The sequence below is a fragment of the Aedes albopictus genome, chromosome 2 (assembly GCF_035046485.1).
Source record: "Aedes albopictus strain Foshan chromosome 2, AalbF5, whole genome shotgun sequence".
Taxonomy (NCBI): domain Eukaryota; kingdom Metazoa; phylum Arthropoda; class Insecta; order Diptera; family Culicidae; genus Aedes; species Aedes albopictus.
The window spans coordinates 220,001,986-220,025,413 of NC_085137.1; the positions used below are offsets into that span (position 1 = coordinate 220,001,986).

Consider the following 23,428-nt stretch of genomic DNA (forward strand, 5'->3'; position numbering starts at 1 on the left):
AAAGTTCAACTAGCTTAGGGTTACCATATTGTTCACACATGAAAAGAGTACATTCAAGAATTCTGATAAAAGAGTACAAAAGAGTACAGTAATCGAGTAAATATTGATTTTTTTTTCGATTAAATACTGTGTGACACTCTTGAAGTTTTTGATATTGTTGGAAGCATAAAAAAGTAAAGGTAGGAAAATTTTCTAACGAAGTGGAAAACTAAAGTTGTGTCTACTTAATATATACATCACTGGATAGTTATTACAGCAGTTTCATATCTCACATTTTCTCATACCAACTATTGACCAATCCAAATACTTGTGTGTTAGTAATTTGTTTTCAAATTCCTTTCGTTAAGAATTAAAGAGAACTGTCATTTTTTTTGTTCTTCTGCAGATGGATTTCGTGCAATAGGTTTAGTAAGACTTTTTTATTTTTTTGTGAATCGGACCTAGTGTGATAGTTAAAACACGTGACACTTACGCCGAGGACCTAGGATCGAATCCCAATCCCGACAAAGTCACAAAATGTGAGTTCTTTCTTCGGAGGGGCTAAAATCTCGTTAATACAGATTACAAATTTCTTTTAAGAACTTAATGGAAAATGTAATTCACTGCTTCGTCCAAGACAGTTTTGAGTCTGCTTTCAAAAGCTAACATATTACAGAATCTTCCGATTATTGCACGTCAAAGTGAAACCATTTTTTTTAAACAAATTCATAAACGATAATTTCAACAACATTTTTCAGCAAGGAGCAAATCATAATCTGAGTGAATTAGTGTGATTTGGATGGAAGAAAGGGAATAAAGATGGCCTTTCTCCTGCAGATAAGACCAATCGAAATGTTTGCTTAAATAGGAATGAAACGAGTTGGTGGGGGGGGGGGGTGGTTAAGTGATTCTAATTTGTAGCATACTGATTTTTTTTACTATTTGTAAGGTTATTTTGATTGATTTGTATATTTTATCAGAAAAATGTAATTTTGCAAAAAAAAGAGTACAATTGGGCCCATTTTACCAAAAAGAATAGTACGCCCAGTTTTTTGCTGAAAAAGAGTACATGTACTCTTAACAGAGTACGTCTGGTAACCGTAAACTAGCTGTAACTTTTCGAAAAGATCATCAAATATTCTCAAATTTTTACTGTAAGATCATCAACTAGATGTTTATCGGTGGTCCAAATTTGGAAAAGATCGGACTATTCTACACGAAATTAGAAAGATTCTAGAAAAGGGTGTAATTATCCGATAACCAGTGAAGAGAATTGTCAGACAAAAGAGGCACAAAACAAGCAACAAAGAAGGTGCGACGATTACTCTTTATCCCTACTGGTAACAGATAATCACATGATCTCGAAATTTTTTGTTGCAGACAAAACGGAAGCTGAATTTGTTGCGTACTTTTCAACTCGTGAATAATCAATTATTGCTAACCCAAAGTCGAAACTGTTTGATGATAGAGCTTCACCAGAGTAGCAGTGTTTACCGCCTCGAAGTTACCGTGCGAAAATCGCAATGCAAGGCTTAAAAATCTCTAAACTCGTGATGTACGATGTTAATCCCATTATTCTCAAGTTGGGACAAACTTATGTCGCATGGGTTTGTTTGTCGCAACAAATACAGGTTGCGACATTGTCATTATTGTTGCGCGATGGTTGAATTTTGATTCACTGCCGATAACCAACTTTGAGCTATTATATCTCCGGATTCAACACATCGAATCGGAAGGGAAGTAAAGCGTGGATCCCGAGATGAACTAGCCTAGGGTTAAAAATCTCGTTAATACAGACAAAAAAAAATAATAAACTTTGGAAAACATTTGACTTAATTTGAAATTATTAATGAGAAATAAGTTATAGTCGACCGAACAGTTGCGCAGATGCTGGACTGCATGACGGGACGTGATCCTGTTAGAGGTATTGGTCATGCTAAATGTCGATCTGGCTAATGTCGGTACCGAAGACACTTTTAGTCGGAACGGAGCGGAGTCGATTATCGACGTTACCTTTTGTAGTCCTGGCTGAACAAGTAGTACGAACTGGAGGGTAGACGATGTCTCCACTCACAGAGATCATCGGATGGTTCGCTACAGTATCTACCTATATCTACTACACCAAAAGCAGGCAGCGGGTAGAGGAAAAGGCGACTAGGTCAAGGCCCAACCCACGACGAGGTATCTAGGGAGGCTCCCCGCCGTGAGCGAAACCACGGGGCCGAGATGGTGGCGTTGTTCTCACGTGCGTGCGATGAGACCATGCCTGGACAAGACCACTTAAAAATGGGAGACCGCCGACTTACTAGTGGGCCCAAGCGATTGTGGACCTGCGCCGCGCCTGCATACGCGTTTGGCGGCGGACGAAGCGAACACGGAATGAGGAAGAGCGAAATGAACGGCCTTCGCTGCTGCGAAAGTCAAGCTGAAGACTGAGGTAAGGGCAGGTAAAAAGGCATACTTTGAGGATTTCTCTCAGTGATCATGATAACCAAGACAAAAGGTGTAATGGCTCCTACAGAGCAGTCTCTAGAGATGCTGAAGGGGATCATTGAGGGCCTTTTTCAGCGTCATGAACCTAGTTCTTGGCCTCCTTTTGTAGAGTTACACACACTTGCTATTTTCACAGCTCTGAAGCGTGCAATAAAAAAAAACGATGTATGGACGACTTTTGCCTTGTGGTTTTGTCTAAAACTTTGCCGAATTGAGTAGGGGTCGCACACACATGCCGAAGTCGTCAGGGAGCTACGAAGGCAACTCTCCACGAGGTGAATGTAAATTACACTCACCTCGAGGAGAGTCGCTTTCACAGCTCTGTCACGACCTTGATATGTGTGTGTGACCCCTACTCTATTTGGCAAACTTTTAGACAAAACCACAAGGCAAAAGTCGTCCATACATCGTTTTTTTTTTTTGATTGCACGCTTCTGAGCTGAGAAATTAGCAAGTGAGTGTAACTCTTTGCAAGTGAGTGTTCCCATCCTTGCTTCAGGATTAATATTTGAAGGAACTTCTTGAATTTCAGAAGGAATCCCTGGTGGAACTCCTAGACTAGTGTCTGAAGTAGCTTCTTTGGAAATCTCTGAAGAAACTCCTGGAGCCATCCCTGAGGAGACTTTTGCAACTCAACCAAATGAACTTAAGTTTTCTTAAGGTGTAACTTATGAAACGGCCTCTAAATAATTCATAAATATAAGAAAGAATATCATATGGTCGCTCTGTGACGCAGAATCGTCTCACTGCTTGGTTTTAATATATGTTTAGCAACATGGTATTATCAAGCGCCGGTAGCCATGTGGACTAAGACCAGTGATGCTGGCGTTTATGAATCGATTTCAGTCGGCCTCATATTAAGATTTTTTTGCTCTTTTCATAAGTCTATCTTATGAAATTGGTCATAATAAGTACGATTTAGAGACGAATGCCCCTTCAGGGTAAAGTCTCTCTAAACGAAAAACAAGCACGATCAATTGGTCATGGGTTCGATCCCAGCATTACCACTTTCGTCAATTGCTCTTTGCCCCTGAGAGCAGCCTACACTGACCCTCTTCTGAGCCCATGCCACAAACGAACCCGAATACTTGGACATCGGCGAACGGCAAATCTTAAAGGGCAAGTAAAAGGCAGAGAAGTTGTTATAGAGATGCGCGAAGACTGAAACCAAAGGTTCCAATTGAACCGTCAAACGCGGTCCCAATCGAGCAAATTCAAGGAAATAGAAAAACATGGGAAACAAAGCGCAACAAGAAAGCACATGAAAGTGTGTTAGTGCAAAGCATGACGTCACTTATATGCTTGACATCTTATGGGCAGATCAAACTAACACGCACGCGAAAATATAATTTTGTTCACCGCAAAAATTGATTGTTATTGGGCGTGATGTAATTAAACATAACCTAAATCCTCTTCGCGCTTCTCTATAACAACTTCTCTGGTAAAAGGAACAAGCAACAGCCACACATCAACATCCTCGTGCTTAATATTATGCTTTTGGTCGAAATACGAAGTGACCAAACGTGCGAAAATTGATTTTTAACCTACTTAGACATGTCGCAACTCAATTTGGATTAGTGCATATTGTTGCTCTTAATAAGCTTAATGATGCGCAACAGAAAAAAATAGATTCAAATTTACTTCGCAGCTGCAACTTCGGATGTACTTCTAGCGACGACTTCGATTTGGTGGTGCGACGATAATATTCTACCATGATAGGGTAGAAAGCGAATGCAGCGCGAAAAGCAGCTAGTTTGATATAGTAGAATAATACATTTTCCTATGTGCTGTACAAAAAGTGGAAGTGCAGCTGCCGATTGCAATCGCTAACGTAGTGCCCTAATAGACAAAAGAGGTTAAGTTATGAAGAATAACAATAAAGCACGGTCAATATTCATAAGGTATTATTATGGTATTAATAATTTTTTTGTTATAGCAAATACTCGTAAGTTTTATTTTTTTGATTATTTTCGATATTTATTTTCGCTGATTGTGGTGATTGTGAGATTTTGTTTTATTTCCACTACATATATTGCGGATTTTACCCCGTAATATACTCACACCTGAAAAGTTTTGACATTAAAGGGTAAGAGCGGTATGCAGCAATGAGAGTATATCTGAGACGAGACTCGCGAATACGGTCTTCTTTTTCTCCACTTTGTTATTTTTTTCTTCTTCCTGTATGTGTTGACATTATGTTTTGGGCTGGTGGTTCAAACACGTACGTGACCGCATCACCTCACATGCAGTGTGACTGAATCCCATTCACGCACAAAATCATGTTGAGGTGAAATTTTGCATCGCCAACAATCGCCAAGCAAAGTAATCATTGGAACATTTTGTTTTCAATTTATTTTTGACAGTACAGGAGAAGAAAATGCTGCTCGGAGTGAATTTTGGCTTCAGAATTTATCTCGGATAGCAATACTTTCCTCGTTTTAGGTAACGTAATCAAACGGACTACAACTGACAGCTCAGTTGGGCTGCACTTGACGTTGCTTTTTTTTCTCTTCGCGAGTCTCGTCTCAGGAGTATATTACAGGTGGGGAAGAAGATACTTCGTGTGCGTGAGATCCGTGTCTGGTGCAAAACATGTCACTACTACAAGCAAAGCGAGCTCCCATAAGAACGCGTGTCAAATAGTGACGTCACTATTTGTGTTTACATTTTTCTTTCCTTACTAATACATAGCCATCTCTTCTTCTTCCTCACCTGTAATATCGTCGGTTTCCTGCAATAGGGGCACAACTCAAAAAATGTGAATTTTCAGAATAAGCGTTTGAAAATTGGCAATCATGAAGCACCTCCTGCAAATTCACTTATTTCTCTCATCGATTGACAAAAGTAAACAAATTCTTATTGTTGCATCATTGAAAGGGGCCGGAGGACTATCTGTTTCATGAATTTTTGACAACTATTTTTCAACGACTATTGAAAAAGTTGACTGATTTTGAGTTGTGCCCTTACTGCGGAAAATTGGTGAAAATGCCCAAATCTCGCGTTTCACAACGAATTTTGGAACTGGTCTTTGTGAGATGAAATTTCACATAGTTTTTCATCATTTGCCATCAAAATCTCAAAAATGACAAATTTTGAGTTGTGCCCCTATTGCAGGAAACCGACGATATACTCTCATTGGGTATGCAGCAACTTCGAGCAATACGATAAATAAGGCCAAACATGTCTAAAGGTCCTATCTGTAGAAAAGAGGCTCTCTTAGGTTTCCCTCTCTTTTGTTAATATCTCAGCTGTTTATTTGTATTTTGATTGTCTTCTTGCATTGAACGATGGTCAAAACCTGAGTGTCGCGGACTGACTCAATATGCTCTCTCAGCGGGAGCCAAACATTGGGAGCCAAACATTGAAGATAGAGGTTATGTTAAACCTTGTTGTACCTGTGTGCTTGATTGAAGAGTATTGTTATCTAGGTGCTGCGGATATAATCAAAACTGTTGTCACGATATCTCCAATTGCCGCTATCAATCCGTCGGAAAGCGAGGAGAAGAATAAACATTGTTTTGAGCCCATTTTAGCTAATTTTGTAACAACTATCCTTCCAAATTTACATCGCGAATGGAAAATAATAAACTTTGAACACGACAACAAAATTGGAATAATGGTGGATTGATCATGTTTACCATTTCCGAACAGCGTCGCGACGGCATGTTTGACAACTGCGCTCAGAGAGGTGTTTGCAAGAAAATTGAACGCTCCTGCGTGTTTACAAGCTGTGTGACGGGAGTGTGTTGGTGTGTGTTGGCTAGCTTGAGAAATAAAACCGTTTCCACAGACAAACAGACGTAACACTTCGAATATTTTCCGATTCAAATTATAGTCACGGAAACATATTCGCCCAATGCTAAAAGCACTGAGTTTGGCCGACTATCAACTAGGTGGCGGTAGTGGGCAAACTTCAAACTCGAACAAAAACGATGCGAGCGCTACGGGTGGTCAGCTGGCCAAGTATCAAATTTTCAAATAGACCGATAAATCGGTGTACGATGGGATTTATCAGAGTGTTACGTCTGTTTGTCTGTGCCGTTTCTATTCGCAGCACCTAGGTCAAAACAATCGTTTTTAGATTTGTACTGCAAAAATAGTTGAAAAGTGTACCATTACATTGCAATAATTGATAAAGAAAGTGAACAAAGAGAGCTTCCCAAATGCAGATAGGGCCTATTGAAATGTTTGGCCTGAAATTTCATTGACGCCAGGGGCTTGGTGTACACGGAGAAATCAAACTACCTAATTTTTGGGTCGATTTTACTCAAAGCTGAGTATATCGAATAAACTAGTTACCCAAAATTAGGTTGTTTTCCCTCTTCCCCCCACCGATGTTGTCAAAAACAAACAGAGATGCGTCTACCCAATGGGGGTCCTTGAGCCCAATAAGCCAATTTTTAGTAAATGTAGGTATACTCAAATTTGGGTTGAATGAGGGGGGGTCTTGGGATGAATTTACCTACTCTTAAGTATATTCTTTTGCTGGAGGTAAAGGCAATTTACCTAGTGTGAGTTTAATCGATTTACTCAAAATTGGCTTATTGGGCGGAACTATGGGATTGCGTCAAAAGAACTCAATTTTGGGTAGTTTGGCGGTTCCGTGTAGCTGTCAATTGAGGGGCCTAGAGTCAAATGGTTGTAAGTGACCATTTTGGCGATTTTGAGCTGAGCATATCAAAAAATTCTTTAGACAATAAGCTTTCAGAAACCTTTTTAGGATTATTTTTACGATGAATAGAAAAATTACAAGAAATCGTAGAAAATTGGGTCGATTTTGAAACTTCATACATTTTGTATGGAATGAAAAGTTGGTGAAAAACTTTAAACCTCATTTACTCGAAAGTAAGGTTTTATCACTTACATCCCTTTGCTTCTAACCTTCTCAACCGTTGATTGCTCGCGTAGTGCCTAAGTGGACAATAGAGCTGTAAATAAGGTTAAACGGTTAGGAATTAAAAAAAAATATTTCGCTGCTGAATGGCTTCAAATGGGGAAAAATATGCAAGATGCACCTGATAGGATCAGGTGGTTTGTTCGGGACGCTAAAAAGTATATTTTACCACGCTATCGTACGGCTAAATACGGAAATTCCTTTTTTGTGCGAGGTGTAATATACTGGAATACATTGCCCGCATATCTCACAATTGAACAATCTATTTTAGCTTTTAAGAGAGGATGTAAAGAGTATTTTAATAAGTTAAATAATGTAGGATAAGTAATACGAAAATGTTCAAGTAAACCATGAGCTAACGGCGCTTCGTTCCACTAGAAACATTCAATGTAACATAAAAAAGATGAATGTCTTACGTTACGTATTTTTGCAGCAATAAATAAAGTTCATAAATAAATACAAGAACACCAAAGGTTTTAATTATTGAACGTTTACAGCACCAACTAGCGGCAAAAATCGAAAACTTTTCTGCATATATTTGGCCAAGTTTTCCCATACAATTTTCATGCGCGTCGATTCTGATCAAATTTTGATCATGGCTTCAAAACAATTGATTCAGGAGATAAGATGTTGAAGAATTTCAATCAAAAATTGTATGTTCATTTGTCCAAAAGTGTCGCAACTTTCTCGCGATTAGTGCGATGTGTTATTGATGACAAGCAGATAGATGCGCATCCTACTTCCAATGATTCAGAGAACGTTCCGAGTTGGGTCGCGTCACAACTCATTTGTGCGACGCCCGGTTTGCTGGCGAAGCGACAATATAATTCTTACATTTCAGAGACAACACGCAGAAAAAAGCATGGTAAAATCAAAAATATTTCAGGTAAACTCAAATAAATTGTCAATTTGTTGTGACTCAAACTGCATTCAAAAACTGCATAACGAGAGACGGTTGACTGCTTATCCCTTGAAAAAGTTCCAATACACGGGACCGAAACGTCGGGCTACGCCAAACTAGCCGTTTCAATTTGTTTTCCAATTAAATTTACAAAGCCATTTCCTCCTCTAGGAAAACCCACTTCCGGCGTGGCACTTTCAATGTCAACATCATGTAGATAACATACGCTCCCGAAATCAATGGGATTTCGTGGAAACTTTTGGTGAAACTTGCCGTTTTTGCAAGAGGAAATCTTGTATGGTGCTGCAGCTGGAACTTGAGAGTTTTATTTATGTTCTCGACGGCGGAACGGGGGGTTCTTCAATGGGTATTGTAGAAATCAATATGTAATTGAGCTAGTTTTAAAAAATAATATTTTAGTTTTAAATTTTTTATCAGTTTATCAAATAAACATGAATATTTTTGTTTCAAACGAACGAAATTTGTCTCCGTGAAGGCTTATTTTTATTGAAATTATCACGTTTGGAACTTTTGTTGGCTACTCGTACAAAGTACTGCCCTGTTATTTTCGGCCGCCACGGCCAGGAAGTCCGTTGAGCGTTGCAGGTTCATTTGAAGAGTCGTCTTCCATGGTTTCACTCGCGTTATATTTGACAGTACTTTCATCAACTTCTCCTAATTGCAATTCCTGCGATGCTCGTTTAAACCTTTTTTGATAACCGTGGTCGTGGGTGCTCGTTGTAGCTTGCTGTAATGTCTGAGAAATGTCAAAAGATTTTCTTTCTTTTTCTTTGTTGAAAACAGCGTTGGATGGCCTATACAAATAGGCTTAACTTTGATTACTTACCTGACAAACGACAGAACCAATAATAAAGATTATAATAATCATACGGAAAGTTAGCTTCATTTTAGTCAGTATTTTAATCAGAACCATGAGTTACCAGCCAATTCAACTTCTTTCAATGTACTGAAAATACTTCCAGTAGTAGCAAATTAACAACGATGCAGCGATATTTATATTACGCTGCCTGGCATAATGAAAGGATATGAATTCAACAAAAAATAAAACTAAAAAAAACAGTCTCTGGAAGCTTACCTTCAGTTATTATGAAATGCAAAGTTTCATCCTAAACCATTTTCTTCCACGTCATGGAGCATTGACAAGAAACATCACGTTAATCCGCTGCTTCGGCTTAGCCCGACATTTTCATCTCGCCTGGGTAAACCTTACACAATTTTACTTCTTAATGAAGCCGAGACTGAAGCATAGGTTCAACAATTGTATAGGAAGCATTTTCAATCGACTTGGAACGAAGATTTTTTGAAAACAAATTCCAAGGTGGATTATTCATTAGGTAGAAATAGTTCTTATCTTGGTAAATTTGCTGGCAATGTGATTTAGATTATCTGTGGATGAATTTCATTAAATTGTAACAAACGAGGGTCATTTGTAAATCTAGATTTTCATTTGTATGCCATTAAAGCTGGCATTGAAGAGTTGCAGAAAATGACGTTCTTATTTTGGGAATCTGACGATTGCATTATATTTATCGTAGCATCAGCTTTTTTCATGAATATGGAAGTATCTGCGCATACTGTCTTGGAAGTAAAATGCTATCTAATGTTATTTAACTTCTTTACAAATCAATATAGTGAATATCCAGCAAATTCATTGGGCAGTTAGTAAACCCAATTTTATTTTTCTATTTCTAGGTACATCTCTCTGTTCTATCACGTTTGCAATACACCTGCATAGTAATACCGATCTCCAACATGAGCTCTCATGGGAATCCAAACACGTGAGTAATTATAACGATACTAAAAAGCAAACCACAGACCGAGTCGTATCGGTATCGGAAGTGCATCAGCAACTAGCAACATTGCCACAGTTTTCGTTAGATACCTAATTGTTACTCGTCTAGTTCACAGTCTCGAAGGAAGTCAGTCCATGTGACAAGAGGTTAGGGCAGTGCCTCAGGCTTAGAAGCGACACACAACGACTATCTACTAGCGTGGCACAATTATAGGCATTACTACTGCTGATGATTATCTTTGGACGTCTACCGCGCCTCATGCACTGAGACGATTTGTAGTAGGTAAAGAGCATTTCTAGTCCAACGAAATTCGAAAAGTCGATCAAATTATATTGTTTACAAAGTACTATTGAGCTGAAAGCTTTTGAATTAAGATAGTTGTAGTTTTAAGATCACGACCAAAGTATTTCGATTAATATATTGCCCATCAGATCACTAAACGCCATCACAGTGCAACGAAAAAATGTTTCTCAGTGGTTGTGAAATACGATGTTTCGTATTGAGTTGTCCAAAAAAAGTCTCACGAAACTTACTGCAAGCCTATCCATATACGTGAGAACAAAAGATGTTTACAAAGTTCTTACAGATAGATTAACACGGGAAATCTGAACACAAATCACTACCGCACAAGAATTTGGATTGGTCAATGCAGAAAATCTCCGCATCTTCCCAGAAACGAAGACAACTGGTAGTTGAGCTACTTTTGTTGCATTTAGCACTCAGCAGTGAAACCCAACTTAGAACTGGTGCGGTTGTCTTATTTAAAAGTAAAACGAGAAAAAATGTGACACTGTGTGTATGTGAACTGAAATTGAAACGTGAAATTTTGCGTAATTACAGTCCCGATTCGTTAGTTGGCGGCTCGTTAGATGGGCTGTCTCGATAGTTGAACGTTCACTGGTTGGGGCAAAACCCAACTAAAAGGCACTGTCAATGTCAAAATCGATGTCAAAACGAGTTTGACGTCTGACCGCCGTCACATCGCAGCTCCTATATACAGAACGTTTGTGCAAGTATGTGAGTGTTTCGTGACGTATTTCTCGTCTTTTGCATGTGTCTAGAGCATTTTGATCAGTTGTCAGTTGCCCCAACGAACGAACACGATTCGCTAATCGGGGCGCAGTCATGACCCAACGAGCGAATCCTCACTGTATTCGATTTCCAGTGCAATAGGGGATGGTTATTGACAGTCTACTCAACATCTCTTTGCTTCCATTTAAGGTGAAGGTTGCTCGAGATCATAATAATAAGCTTGGTTCCCGCTCTAATAACCCTCTCAACCACCTACACCCTTAAATGAAACAACACAGCGCACGAGTAACTTTCACGCAGCGAGCAAAAAGACAAAAGAATTTTCACGCAGATTTGTGTAACACCGGATCAGCACATTTTTTGTGTTGATCCGGTGTTACACAAATCTGCGTGAAAATTCTTTTGTCTTTTCGGTCGCTGTGTGAAAGTTACTCGTTGCGATGTGTACATCGAGTTCTGCGTGTACTCAAAACAAACAAATCAGACGGCGCACAGTGTAGTGTGACTTGGTCAAATAAACTAACAAAAATGTTCCAAAATTAGCTGTGTTAAAATAGCAGCTGCACCTTTGAATTTTGGCACACATTTAATTTATTGCATAAGCCCAATAACACAACTTGTTCTTATAAAGCGTTTTTAAATTTATTTAAATTCCTACTTTGCCCAATATTTTCACCAATTATCCCATTGTGCACCACTTTATTTACGTTTTTGTTGACAACTCTCTCCTCTCTTCTCTCGTACTTTTTCTGACCGTAGAAAACTACCGTGTTATGGAGTGACATTAATTGATATAATTTCATTTCATAAACAGCGAACGATTGTTCTGTTATCTATTGAAATCACATTGGCAGTATGATATTTAAAATAGTTAAAAAGATTAACAAAATAACAGCCTTATGTTGTGATTAACATGAGCTGCGGTTTAATCAATTTCGCCGTACGTTGAACACCACCACTCAGTTTGACGGTACGCTTTTCCGTTTTAGCGAACTGCGATGGAAAACGCGTTAGTTTTTCGCGATAAACAGTAGGCCAGGTGAAAGTGAGGACAATTTCACATAACCGATCAACTTATTACAGTGCTGTGTTGTTTGGAAGACTGCTAAAAAGTGGTTTAAAAAAGGTGGGACGCACTTGACGAAGAAAAAAAAGTGCAGTGTGTGCTACATTTTGGCACGAAATAGTGAAAAGATTGTGAAAAACGCAAAGCAGTACTTCCCGACGGATGAAAAATATAGTTGTCTACCACCAGTAGCAACCTAAGTGCATTTTGAGAAGGTAAGCACGTATAATTTTGAGAATTTGTTTGCTTACTTCCGCGCTACTCGATTACTAGGGTGAGGGGAGGGAGGTATAAGAGAGAGAGAGAGAGTGGCGGCCATACTTGATGCCATTTTGTAACCCCAGCAACTATGACAGACTTGTTAGAATCCCAACATGGCCGCCACAATGGCCGACTTTGGCACCTACTCACGATTTCGAAAGCACAAATCTCTTCGTACACAAAACCAGCGCACCTGATCTTCTCATTTTAAGCTTATTACAGGTGAGCAAGAACAGAATAATAAAATACTTTGTTGTGTGAAGCTTGCTTCTTGAGATTTGTGCGTTTGAAGTTTTGATTCATTGTTAAAGCGGGATATCAAGACGTTTGTTCTTAATGAGTGAAAGGTAAGTTGGAATGACCCTCTGTACGAATTTGTCCTGTCCTGCTCACTCCCATAGAACATTTTAAAACAGCGCGCACAGTAAAAGTCAAATTTGACTTTTACTGTGCGCGCTGTTTTTAAATTTTCAGTGAGAGTGAGCAGTAGGCCAGATTCGTGCAAAGGCTCATGTCTGTACTGCCTATCATCGCATAATTGTCCCATATGAATAGGAAACCCAGCAAAGATGGGACTGATATGCGATCATGGGCAGTGTAATTGTTCACTGCACGAATTTATACTGGCCTGCTTACTCTCACACGAAGTTTGACGGTTGCGTGTTGTCGGCACTGCTCAAACGTCAAATTTTCTGTGAGAGTAAGCAGGCCAGCATAAATTCGTGCAGTGGACCATAATTCGTTATTTTCCATCCGATATGACGGAAATTACGGCATATGGTGAAGTAAATGTTTACCCTACTTAGTCGGAAGGACCCTCCTGAGGGAGATCCAAGTAGATCATTTCCAGCATTTATAAACCACTTTCGTATGCGCCTTGCAGACATTGAAGCGAAATGTTTGAGCTAGTGTCTTCTTTGTAAATTCCTACACTTGTTTATCATTCATAATATTGAATCTTGTTTGCATCATTGCGTAGATTGGCAAAAAACCAGCTGAAACAAATTCATAAAACTCATCTACACATGGAAGAGCTTCGAAAAATGTGTTTTGACTCTTAAAAATGTAAATGGTCATTCTAGATTCTTCAGTGCACTTTAAATAATTTGTAGGTAGGTAGTTGGTATTCTTTTCTCTTGTTTTTGCGTCGCTCATTGCACCCGATTGGAATAAAATCACAAATTGAAAGCAATTATTTTCAAGTTGTTACAATATCGGAAAAAATATGAACTTGGACGACAAAATCTATAAACTTGAAAAACTATTACCGAGCTTAAGGGATTTGATAATAGGTGGATTCACTTAACAGCGTAAACCGCTGATTAATGATTATCCTGATTAAACGTCGCTACCATCAAGGCAATCTTGGATTATTTCATTCATAATGCTTGAAACGTTCCAATAATCAGATAATCATGACTACCGCAGTTGTTTAATTGGTTTAGTGATACATATTTACAATTTAAAGCTTATTTTCACTTGAGTAAAATTTGAAAGTATTCCTAACGTCATGAATTACCAAAATTTCACCATCAACAAAAATAACATTTCATTAGCGGAGTCTTATGAACTGAAATACTTTGTATGCGGTTTATGATTGTGTTTCCACTTAACAATATATCAGATTACTATTGTAATATTCCAATACTCGGCACCATTCTAGTGGCTACTCTTCAGATCTCCTCACATGAAAGCCCGTTTCCTCTGAACTGCACGACTGTTGATTCTCCTTCTTGACCGACACTCTTTGCGCACCTCTCAATAACCGTCGAATAGGCGAATCGCACTTGACCACGAGGGCTTGGCAAAGAATTGAGATAAACAGAAGTACGTAAAATTGTGTGTCATGATGATGATTAGTAAGCGATAACGGCAGTTTTTTTGGAACATTTTTTGCCATTTTTGTACTAACAATGGCGACATTATGGGGTAGCATAATGTAGCACAGATAAGCAGACGTTTCACTCCACTCACTTCCCATCGTTCTTCTTTTCAACGCTTATTTCTAACATTGTGTTGAAATAACGTCAAATAAACTTCTATACAACCAAAACTTGCGCTGTCGTAACTTTTATATAACATGTGTGTTACTTGGGTATAATCTGTAGTTCACCAATCTCACGCTCACGGCGCTCGTATCGTTTTTGCTCATGTTTGACGTTTGCTCACTAACGCCACCTAGCCAGTGGGTTGCGCATCACAACGTGATTCGTATTGGGCGATTGTGTTTTCGTGACGATGGTTCTAATCGTAATTTGTTTAAAGTGATACGTCTGTTTAGCTGTGGTTATAGATTTACTCGTAGTTATAGAAGAATTTGAATGACCCCCAATTGTAGAGGCGCTGGGTGAGGTGAGGAGAAAATCATTTGCTTACATCAAAAATTCAATTTTTCGTCTTCAAAATTAACACATATTTCGCCTTGGTATTTGCTATTTTCCATTGGTAATGGCTTACATTATCATCATTCTTGATGCCCACGCCGACAGACACCGGATTGGTCAGCTAACAAAAAATCAGGAAGATCGCCCGCCGGAGGCATAGCAAGAGGTCCTCAAATTATTCACATAAATTGTTCGTAAGAACCTACCGGATCTAAGCGCACCTGAAAGAGAATTAAATTTTCTTTCCAAAAAGTGTTCGTTTGTTTCTCTACGATGCGGAATTTGATTTGAAAAAGTGAAAAAAGTGCACTTTGCCTATGCTGTGCCATGTGAAATTTTGGCGGAGTCACGTTTTTCATAGGGTTCTCATTCCTGCCACCAGATGCGGAGGGATCGTTAGCTTCCGTTGGATTTGTCTGTTAATGATCTTAATGGGGGTACCATTTGTATCATACAAATAGAAAAGCTTTTTTCATACGCAGACGATTTTATAGATTCCTGTAAACTTTATCATAAGGCGCTGTCCATAAACTACGTAGACTTTTTTTCGGCCATCTCAGACTACTCCCTCCCACCTCGTAGACTTTCGTTCATACAAAATTTTCGAAATTTGTATGGAGCGTAGACTTTGACCAGACCACCTCCCCCCACCCCCCCCCCCCCCGTCCCCCCCTAAGAGTCTACGTAGCTTATGGACATGCCCTAACTTCAATAGATGAACGTTCCAGTAAAAACGTAACCGGATTTACTGGTAAATGGTGGCTTACATATTTTTGTGCTTGATTTTACGGCCGATGTCCTCATAATAAACCTGTCAAAGCACGGGTCCCAATTACATGACTTGCAATTTGGGTTCGGTTTCGGTCAGGGTAAGATCTTTTCGTATCATCTTAGCTCTCAATTTCATGATTTCAACCAGCTTACGTCCATAAATAACGTCACGCTTTTAGAAGGAAGAAGGTAGATTCAGCACAGAGTGACATCCCAAACAAAATTTTCAAAGGATCCATACAAAAAGCGTTTCTTAGAGAAGAGGGGGGTTAAAATGGTCGAATGTTCTCTTATGAGATATAAATATTGGTCGTTAATAGGCTAATTACAGGTCTTGCACCTGGGCCATTGGAAGCGGCCAAGCGGGTGTCCGGGAAGTTTCCAGAGAGCCCAAAAGAAGGGAGTTCCAAGGGATTTCAGGGGAATTCCAGAGGGTTGTTTCAGAGGATTTCAGGAGTCTTTTGAAGGCAATCCATCAGGTGTCATTGGTGTTTAAATGGGATAACGGAGATTTAAGGGACATTTCAATAGTATTAAGGGGGTTTCAGGGACGTATCAAGGGGCTATAAGGGCGATTCAGGGCGAGGGGATCTTAGGAGCCTTCAAAGGGCGTTACTAGCATTTCAGGGGCGTTTCTGTTGGCCACCGACGTAGAAAATAATTACAAAAAATAACTAATGCGCGAAATAACTAATGCAACGAACGTTTATTAAACAGATAGTTAAAGATTACATTCTTAGGACACGACTGATTTCGTAATATTACTTAAAGTAGGTAAACAAAAGTGGATAGTTTGGTCGAGGTGTGCTTACTGCTATTTTACATTGGAGTTTGTCAAGAGACTACTATATAGGGTAAACACTGTTCCCTTCTACATTCCTCCTCAGTGTACAGCCCGTTACTGAGTCTAAATCACTATTGAACTAATGCTAAACAAAATATAGTCCATCCTTCTTTGAAAATTTCTTAATCAGTTTGTTATGCTTCAAAATGCTGCCGCCTACAGAATTAAAATGTACATTGTATCCGAGACCAACAATCTTTGGTACCGATAAGAAATTTCCAGTAATTCCCGGAACAAAAGACACATTCTTAACTGCGATAGTCATTCCATCAGCTTCAATTTTCCCGGTTCCTCTACTTCTAGCAAACACTTTACAGTGTATCAAACAATTGTCCGTACAGCAAATTTTTTGTCAAAATAATTTTTCCATCAAATGTTTATAACTTTTTTATACGTCAGTCAAAAACGCTGCAATTTTGACCAATCGTAAACCATATATTGCAGCTCCATTGGTAAAATTTTGAGCGAGATCGAATAAGTTTTCTGAAAGTTATAGAACTTTTACAAAAACTTTTAGGATTTTTGAACACATTTTCAAAACATTATATCTCAATGTGTAGTCGATGAAACTTTTTCAATATTTTTTGTGTTACAGCTCATACCTAAGGCTTTCATATGCAGCTTCGTTTGAGGTTTTATATTCACTACAAAAAATATGAAAAATTAGCTTATGTAGTTGACGGTATTCAAAAAATTGCCATATTTTGAACATATAATCTGCCAAACGTTTTCTACCAATAAAAGTGCGTTGACTGAACGAAAAATGCATAGGACCTACTCTTCATATGTAGTTTTGTAGGTTCTGTACAAAAATATTACATAAAGACAGTTTAAAAATGTTGAAAACACTTGGCACTTTTATTGATTAAAATATGATAAATTTCCAAATAATACTCTGAATATATACAGATTTTTCATATTTTTTGTAGTGAATATAAAACCTCAAACGAAGCTGCATATGAGAGCCTTAGGTATAAGCTGTAACACAAAAAAGATTGAAAAAGTTTCATCGAGTACATATTGAGATATAATGTTTTAAAAATGTTTTCAAAAATCCTAAAAGTTTGACTAAAAATTCTATAACTTTCAGAAAACTTATTCGTTCTCGCTCAAAATTTTACCAATGGTGCTGCAATACATGGTTAATAATACGGACAATTGTTTGATACACTGTACGTCCGTCCGCCAGGTAAACGCTTCATTACACACAACCAGTTCTTCTAACAAATTAACATCTCCAGTAAGGTGAGTTACATTGAGGAAATCACTCAAAGGGGCTTTTCCCTCTTTCAAAATTTTTAGTTAAAAATAAATAACAATAATAACAATAACAAGGTGAGTTACACATCCTGAATCCAAACACCACATATTTTTGCGCATCTTCCTAGCACTAACACTTTCACATTCTCCTCCTGAAACCAAAAAACAAACTGCTCCTCCTTCATAGTTCGTCGTTTGTGCCTTTGACACTCTTCATTTTTACAGCAGTAGCATATCTTCTTCCTCCGCACTCCACCTATTGCCGAAGCTGCTAATGCATTTTCCGTATCTTAATCAGCAAAATCACATCGTCGTTTCCATCTAAGAGCCTTCTAAGAGCCTTCCCTCCTGTTTCAGTTGCTCTTCAGAATGGGTCTCAAACGCAGTGATCAGCCCATCATAGCTCCTAGGTAGACTTGGTATAAAAATGTCGATGACCCAGTGCTCTTTAATGTCCTCCCCATGGCAACCAATCGTTGTACAAGCTCCGAAGCCTTCACCCAATGTTCCGCCATATTCCTGTTTTCCGCTAGCTGCATTGCGAACAGTTTCCTCATCACATGAATTTTGTTGGTCAACGAATCTCTCTCGTGATAGCTTTGTAATGCGTCCCACATACCTTTCGCTGACCGAGCGGCCATAACATGGCAGAGCTGGTCGTTATCCAACGCAAGACCAATTGTTGCTCTGGCTGCTCCATCCTTTTTGTCCCAATCTGCTGGTGGGGTCTCCGGCTTCGGATTACAAACTACGCCATACAGCTGTTCCTTGATCAGAAGTAACTCCATCCTAAACTTCCAACTGGACCAGTTGAAGCTATTCAGCCGTTCAAAAACTACTTTGGATTCCGTCATTCTGTTATTCTTCGTGTAGGACTCGATAAAATACAAACTTCTCCGCTTTTTTTCCGATCCGTAATTAACTTTCTTCTCGCGCACCGCGTAGCTTGGCTCATAACCTTTTGGCCACCGACGAAGAAAATAATTATAACCGCGAAATAACTAACGCAACGAACGTTTATTACACAGATAGTTAAAGATTACATATTTAGGATACGACTGATCTCGTAATACATATTACTCAAAGTAGGTAAACAAAGGTTGATAGTGTAGAAACTAGACTTGATCGTTTGGTGGTTTGAAAGGTAATTACTATTCATTAGCTGTCATCTCTTACTACAGTTATTCAAGGCTATCTAGATCTGAATGTATTTGGGCTACTGAGATGCTACATTCTCTCCCTTTTTTCATTAATATAAATTTGTACCTAATTTGAATACAACAAAATCGTAAGGATTCAGGATACATGATTTTCATTTGATTGGATTTGTTTAATTTCGTAATGTCATCTGGCGCCCAATTTTGTCGTTCATCATGCGTACTTTCTTGAAATAAATTTGATGTTAATTATCCTTGTCGTGCATCTGAAACGATTAGATGTATGATATAAATATTGTATTTTTATAATCAGCTTACACTTCCCTATTCTTGAAATAAAATGATATAAGAAACCATGTCGAAAACCCATCTACTTTCCATTTACTTTCATTATGTTTTCAATTTCAATCTTTATCTTTAACAGCGTTTTTCTGAATTTTATTGTCTTGTTAATTTTATCTATACCTTTTCTATCTATTCGTTTCATTTCTTAGTGAAGATGCCAGTTGAAACATATTTTGGTTTAGTAATTTTGTAAATGCATCTTTGTTAGCCCTGTTTTTTTTAGCAGCAATAAAAATATTTTCTTTTGCGTTTTTTTTTATTATTTTATGTATTTGATTTTGGCAATGGCACGGTTTCATTCCAGTGGGATGTTTGCAAACACGACACGGGCCACAATATGTAGTCTGAACAAAATTTCTTGTGAAACCATTCTACTTCTATGTCAATTCAATGTAATCTTGGGTTGAGAAATTATAACGGCGAAATGATTTCACGGGATGTTGTTGGCAAGGTTGAATATTTAAATAAATCAATCAATGATATGCATTCAATACATTGTTTACTTTTTGGACCATTCATTAAGAAATTTATGTATTTTATGCTTTTATTATAATTAAATTGAAATTACTATTCGATGAATACTTCAAGGATTCATTCTAGAAAACTGTCGATTTACGTTTTCTGATGGAGAACATTTATGTGCAACACAACAAAATATACCAATAATGGACAAAAGTCACCTTTTTATTGATGTGTATTTTACCTTAATTGCTAATTCTACACTCAAAACAAAATTCTCAATTAATATACCTAAAATAATCAATAAAATTATTCCAAAAAGTAATGATCAACTAAGTCAAAATACTGGCACTTCATGGCACGAAATAGAGTGATCAACATTGCGTACTTCAGAGCATCCAGTACATTTCTCTCGCATTGATATTTAATTTTATACAGAAATTCATATGCTATTGTATTTTTTTATACAAGCTTATTTTTTCAGCTATCTTGTTATAAATATATTTTTCAATTTATAAAATACGCAATTGATTTCAAAAAGTTTCATCGTGGTTTTCACACAATGCTTTATAAAATTATGTATTTTTTTTATCAATTTCACATTATAAGATTAACTATTGAACAACATCATGTATGAAATTATAATATTAACGTTATATTCAATTTGGAGTAAAAATACAAATGTGTAAATGATACAATAAAATTGATAATTCTAATGATAAAGTACAAACTTTTCAGGTGTACACGCGAATACCATGTGTATGCAAAGACGAATTGTGTACTGTTACCAAATTTAATATCAAATGTTTATATGTAATTGTACTGCCCATAACTGCATAACAGTCACATTCGACAAAAGTAGGCATTGGAGAAAATTGAGCTCAAAGTTTGCAACTTTCACTAGTATGAAAAAGAATTTAAATTTAGAAAATTTGGCAAAAATTCAAAGTTAATTACTCCGCAATGAAATCTTCTACAGCTCTTCTTATATGATGGGCGAATAGTTCATAAAAATATTAGAGCAAAATATGATTGGTTGTACGCTATGAGGCCAGTGTGTATTCCCAGTGTGACTGTTATGCGGTTACATTCGTTAATATTTGTCAATGAGACAAAACGACTTGGTATTTTTTTCACATTTTGTGGAACAAACTTGTAAAGTTCATTTGGATAGATGAAAGTACTGATGATTTGGAGATGAGCCCCGGTATTAACTCAATATTGACAAAAATTGCAAATGTTACAAATATGCAGTTATGGGCAGTGTAGTACATTTACACACATTGACACACAGAACACATCGGGGCAGCAGGGACGGATGTCCTGGGGCCTGACGCACCCCCCCGCTTGCGAGTCAGCCGCGTAGTTGCCGGCTAAGAATAGGACTACTAACCCCAATTCAAGGTGTCAAGCGACCCGTGCCGAGGAATGAGTGATCGAGGGGGTGAAAAAGATGCTCGATCTTTAACGGAGCCTGTGGGGCACCTGGGCACCCCCCACAGTAAGCTGTCCCTTACCGCGTTAATGCAGAGCTCTGGCGTGGTGGACATTCTTTCTCGTGCGACTCGTGGGAATCAAATATGAGTAAAAATCTTAAAAATCAAAATACAGGTGGAAGTAGCGGTGCGATCAACCCCTTCGCAAGAAGCGGGTTGATGAGGTCTCCTACAAGGAGAAGCGAGGAGTCAGGTGCTGGAAGCTGCTTACGCAGCTCAAGCGTGGGAGCTCCTGTCCACTCCACGGCAAGCCAGCCGGCGGAGGTCATGGACGGAGCATGGTTGCTGAGGGCCATCAGCCAAGTTGCAGAAAAAGGACGGCCCGCATTTGAGGTAGCTGAGCAGCAGCTTGGCAAAATTATCGACTTTGCGACAACTAAGTCGAATATAAGCAAGGACCTGAAACGGCCTTGCTTCGGCTTAGGGCGTCTGTCGATAATGCCAAGCAGCAGCACGCGGTTGCGTTGCTGGCTGCAGCAGCGGCGGAACCCGCAAAGGAGAAAGCGTCTAAGTTTACACAAACGGAGGCCTTCTCCTTCGCGGGTAGTCCGAAGAGAGTGGAAGCGAATGCTCGCGACAAAAGCGACAAGCATTCGCAGAAGCGGGCGAGGCAGCCGTCAGGTGAGGAGCTGTCTGGCGGCGCCCGCAAGGCCAGGCGTATAATAACCCCGAAAGCCGGTGGTAACGCTGGAAAGTCGGACCCCAGCCAGGGTTCCCGGAAAGCTGGGAAGGGTGGGCCTGAAAAGGCCGGCCCGTCCCGGAATGATGGGAACAAGGGGTTGCGACCAATGGTGGGCCCTCAGCAGCCACAGAGCAGGGCGATCCAAGGAGAGGACCCTCCTTGGACAAAGGTAGAGCGGAAGAGGAAGAAGAAGGGGAATCCGCAGGCAGAAGTGCAGGTCGCCAAGCCAAGGCGTAGGAAGGCAGGTGCCAGGCGCGAAAAAGGTGACGCTATCGTCATCAAGACCGAACAGTCGAAATACTCGGACGTCTTGAAGGCGATGAGGTGCGACGCCAAGCTTGAGGGTCTTGGAGCCGACGTACGCAGTATCAGACGTACTCGTACTGGCGAAATGATCCTGGAGCTTAAGCGCGAGAAGGATCACAAGGGCGCCGCCTACAAGAGGCTGGCAGAAGAGGTCCTTGGTGATGGAGTGGAGGTGAGGGCTCTTACGCATGAGGCGACTCTGAAGGTCAAAGACCTAGACGAGATCACCGAAGCGGAAGAGCTCGTCACGGCACTGCGGCAACAGTGCGATGTTCAGGTGGCCGCCACAGCCGTCAGGCTGCGGAAGGGGCCAGCAGGGACACAGATAGCTCTGGTTCAGCTACCTGTGGCGGACGTTAAAAAGTCCGTTAAAGTAGGGAGTATTAAGGTGGGCTGGTGTGTATGTCACCTGACATTCCACGAGCCACCTGAGGTTTGCTTCAGGTGTCTGGAACCAGGACACAAGTCGTGGGACTGCAAAGGCCCCGACAGGCGCAAACTGTGTAGGCGATGCGGCGCTGAAGGTCATAAGACCCAAAGCTGCACGAGTCCGCCCATCTGCATGATCTGTACCGGGAAAACCTCGAAAAACAGACATGCGATGGGTGGTCCAGGGTGCCCGGCCTTTAAGAAAGCCGCAGTGAGCAACAAATCACAGTGCAGGTAACGCAGCTGAACCTGAACCACTGTGATGCGGCTCAGCAACTGCTTTGTCAGGCGGTTTCTGAGTGGGAGACGGATATCGCCATCATTTCGGACCCATACCGAGTACCCGCCGGCAACGGCAACTGGGCCTCGGATGGGACCAGGAAAATGGCGGCGATATGGACGACGGGTAAATACCCCGTGCAGGAGTTGGTGTCTACTACCTATGAGGGCTTCGTGGTTGCCAAAGTAAACGGGGTCTTCTTCTGTAGCTGTTATGCGCCTCCGCGGTGGCCGATCGAGCGGTTCACGCAAATGCTGGACCGCTTAACGACCGTGCTAACAGGGCGAAGGCCGGTGCTAATAGCGGGTGACTTTAATGCCTGGGCTGTGGAATGGGGAAGCCGTTTCACAAACCAGCGGGGTCAGATCCTGCTAGAAACACTGGCCATCTTAGATGTCGACTTGGCTAACGTCGGTACCAAGAGTACCTATAGTCGAAATGGAGCGGAGTCAATTATTGACGTGACCTTTTGTAGTCCTGGCCTAACAAGTAGTCCGAACTGGAGAGTAGATGATGGCTACACTCACAGCGACCACCTGGCGGTTCGCTACAGTATCGACTACAACAACAGCAGA

At 39.8% G+C, this 23,428-nt stretch overlaps 1 protein-coding gene across 3 annotated transcripts in view; it reads left to right on the plus strand.

The window, feature by feature from the left end:
• The window catches only part of LOC109433115 (ATP-binding cassette sub-family G member 1), a 214,966-nt gene that overhangs the window by 117,255 nt on the left and 74,283 nt on the right, over positions 1-23,428 (plus strand). Inside the window, exon 3 of one of the 3 annotated variants that reach the window (XM_029855594.2) lies at positions 9,981-10,066. The exons of the other annotated variants lie outside the window; for them this stretch is intronic. Coding sequence (XP_029711454.1) covers positions 10,051-10,066 — 16 coding nt within the window. The 5' untranslated portion in view covers positions 9,981-10,050. The remainder of the gene's footprint in view (positions 1-9,980; positions 10,067-23,428) is intronic. 3 annotated transcript variants of the gene reach the window in all.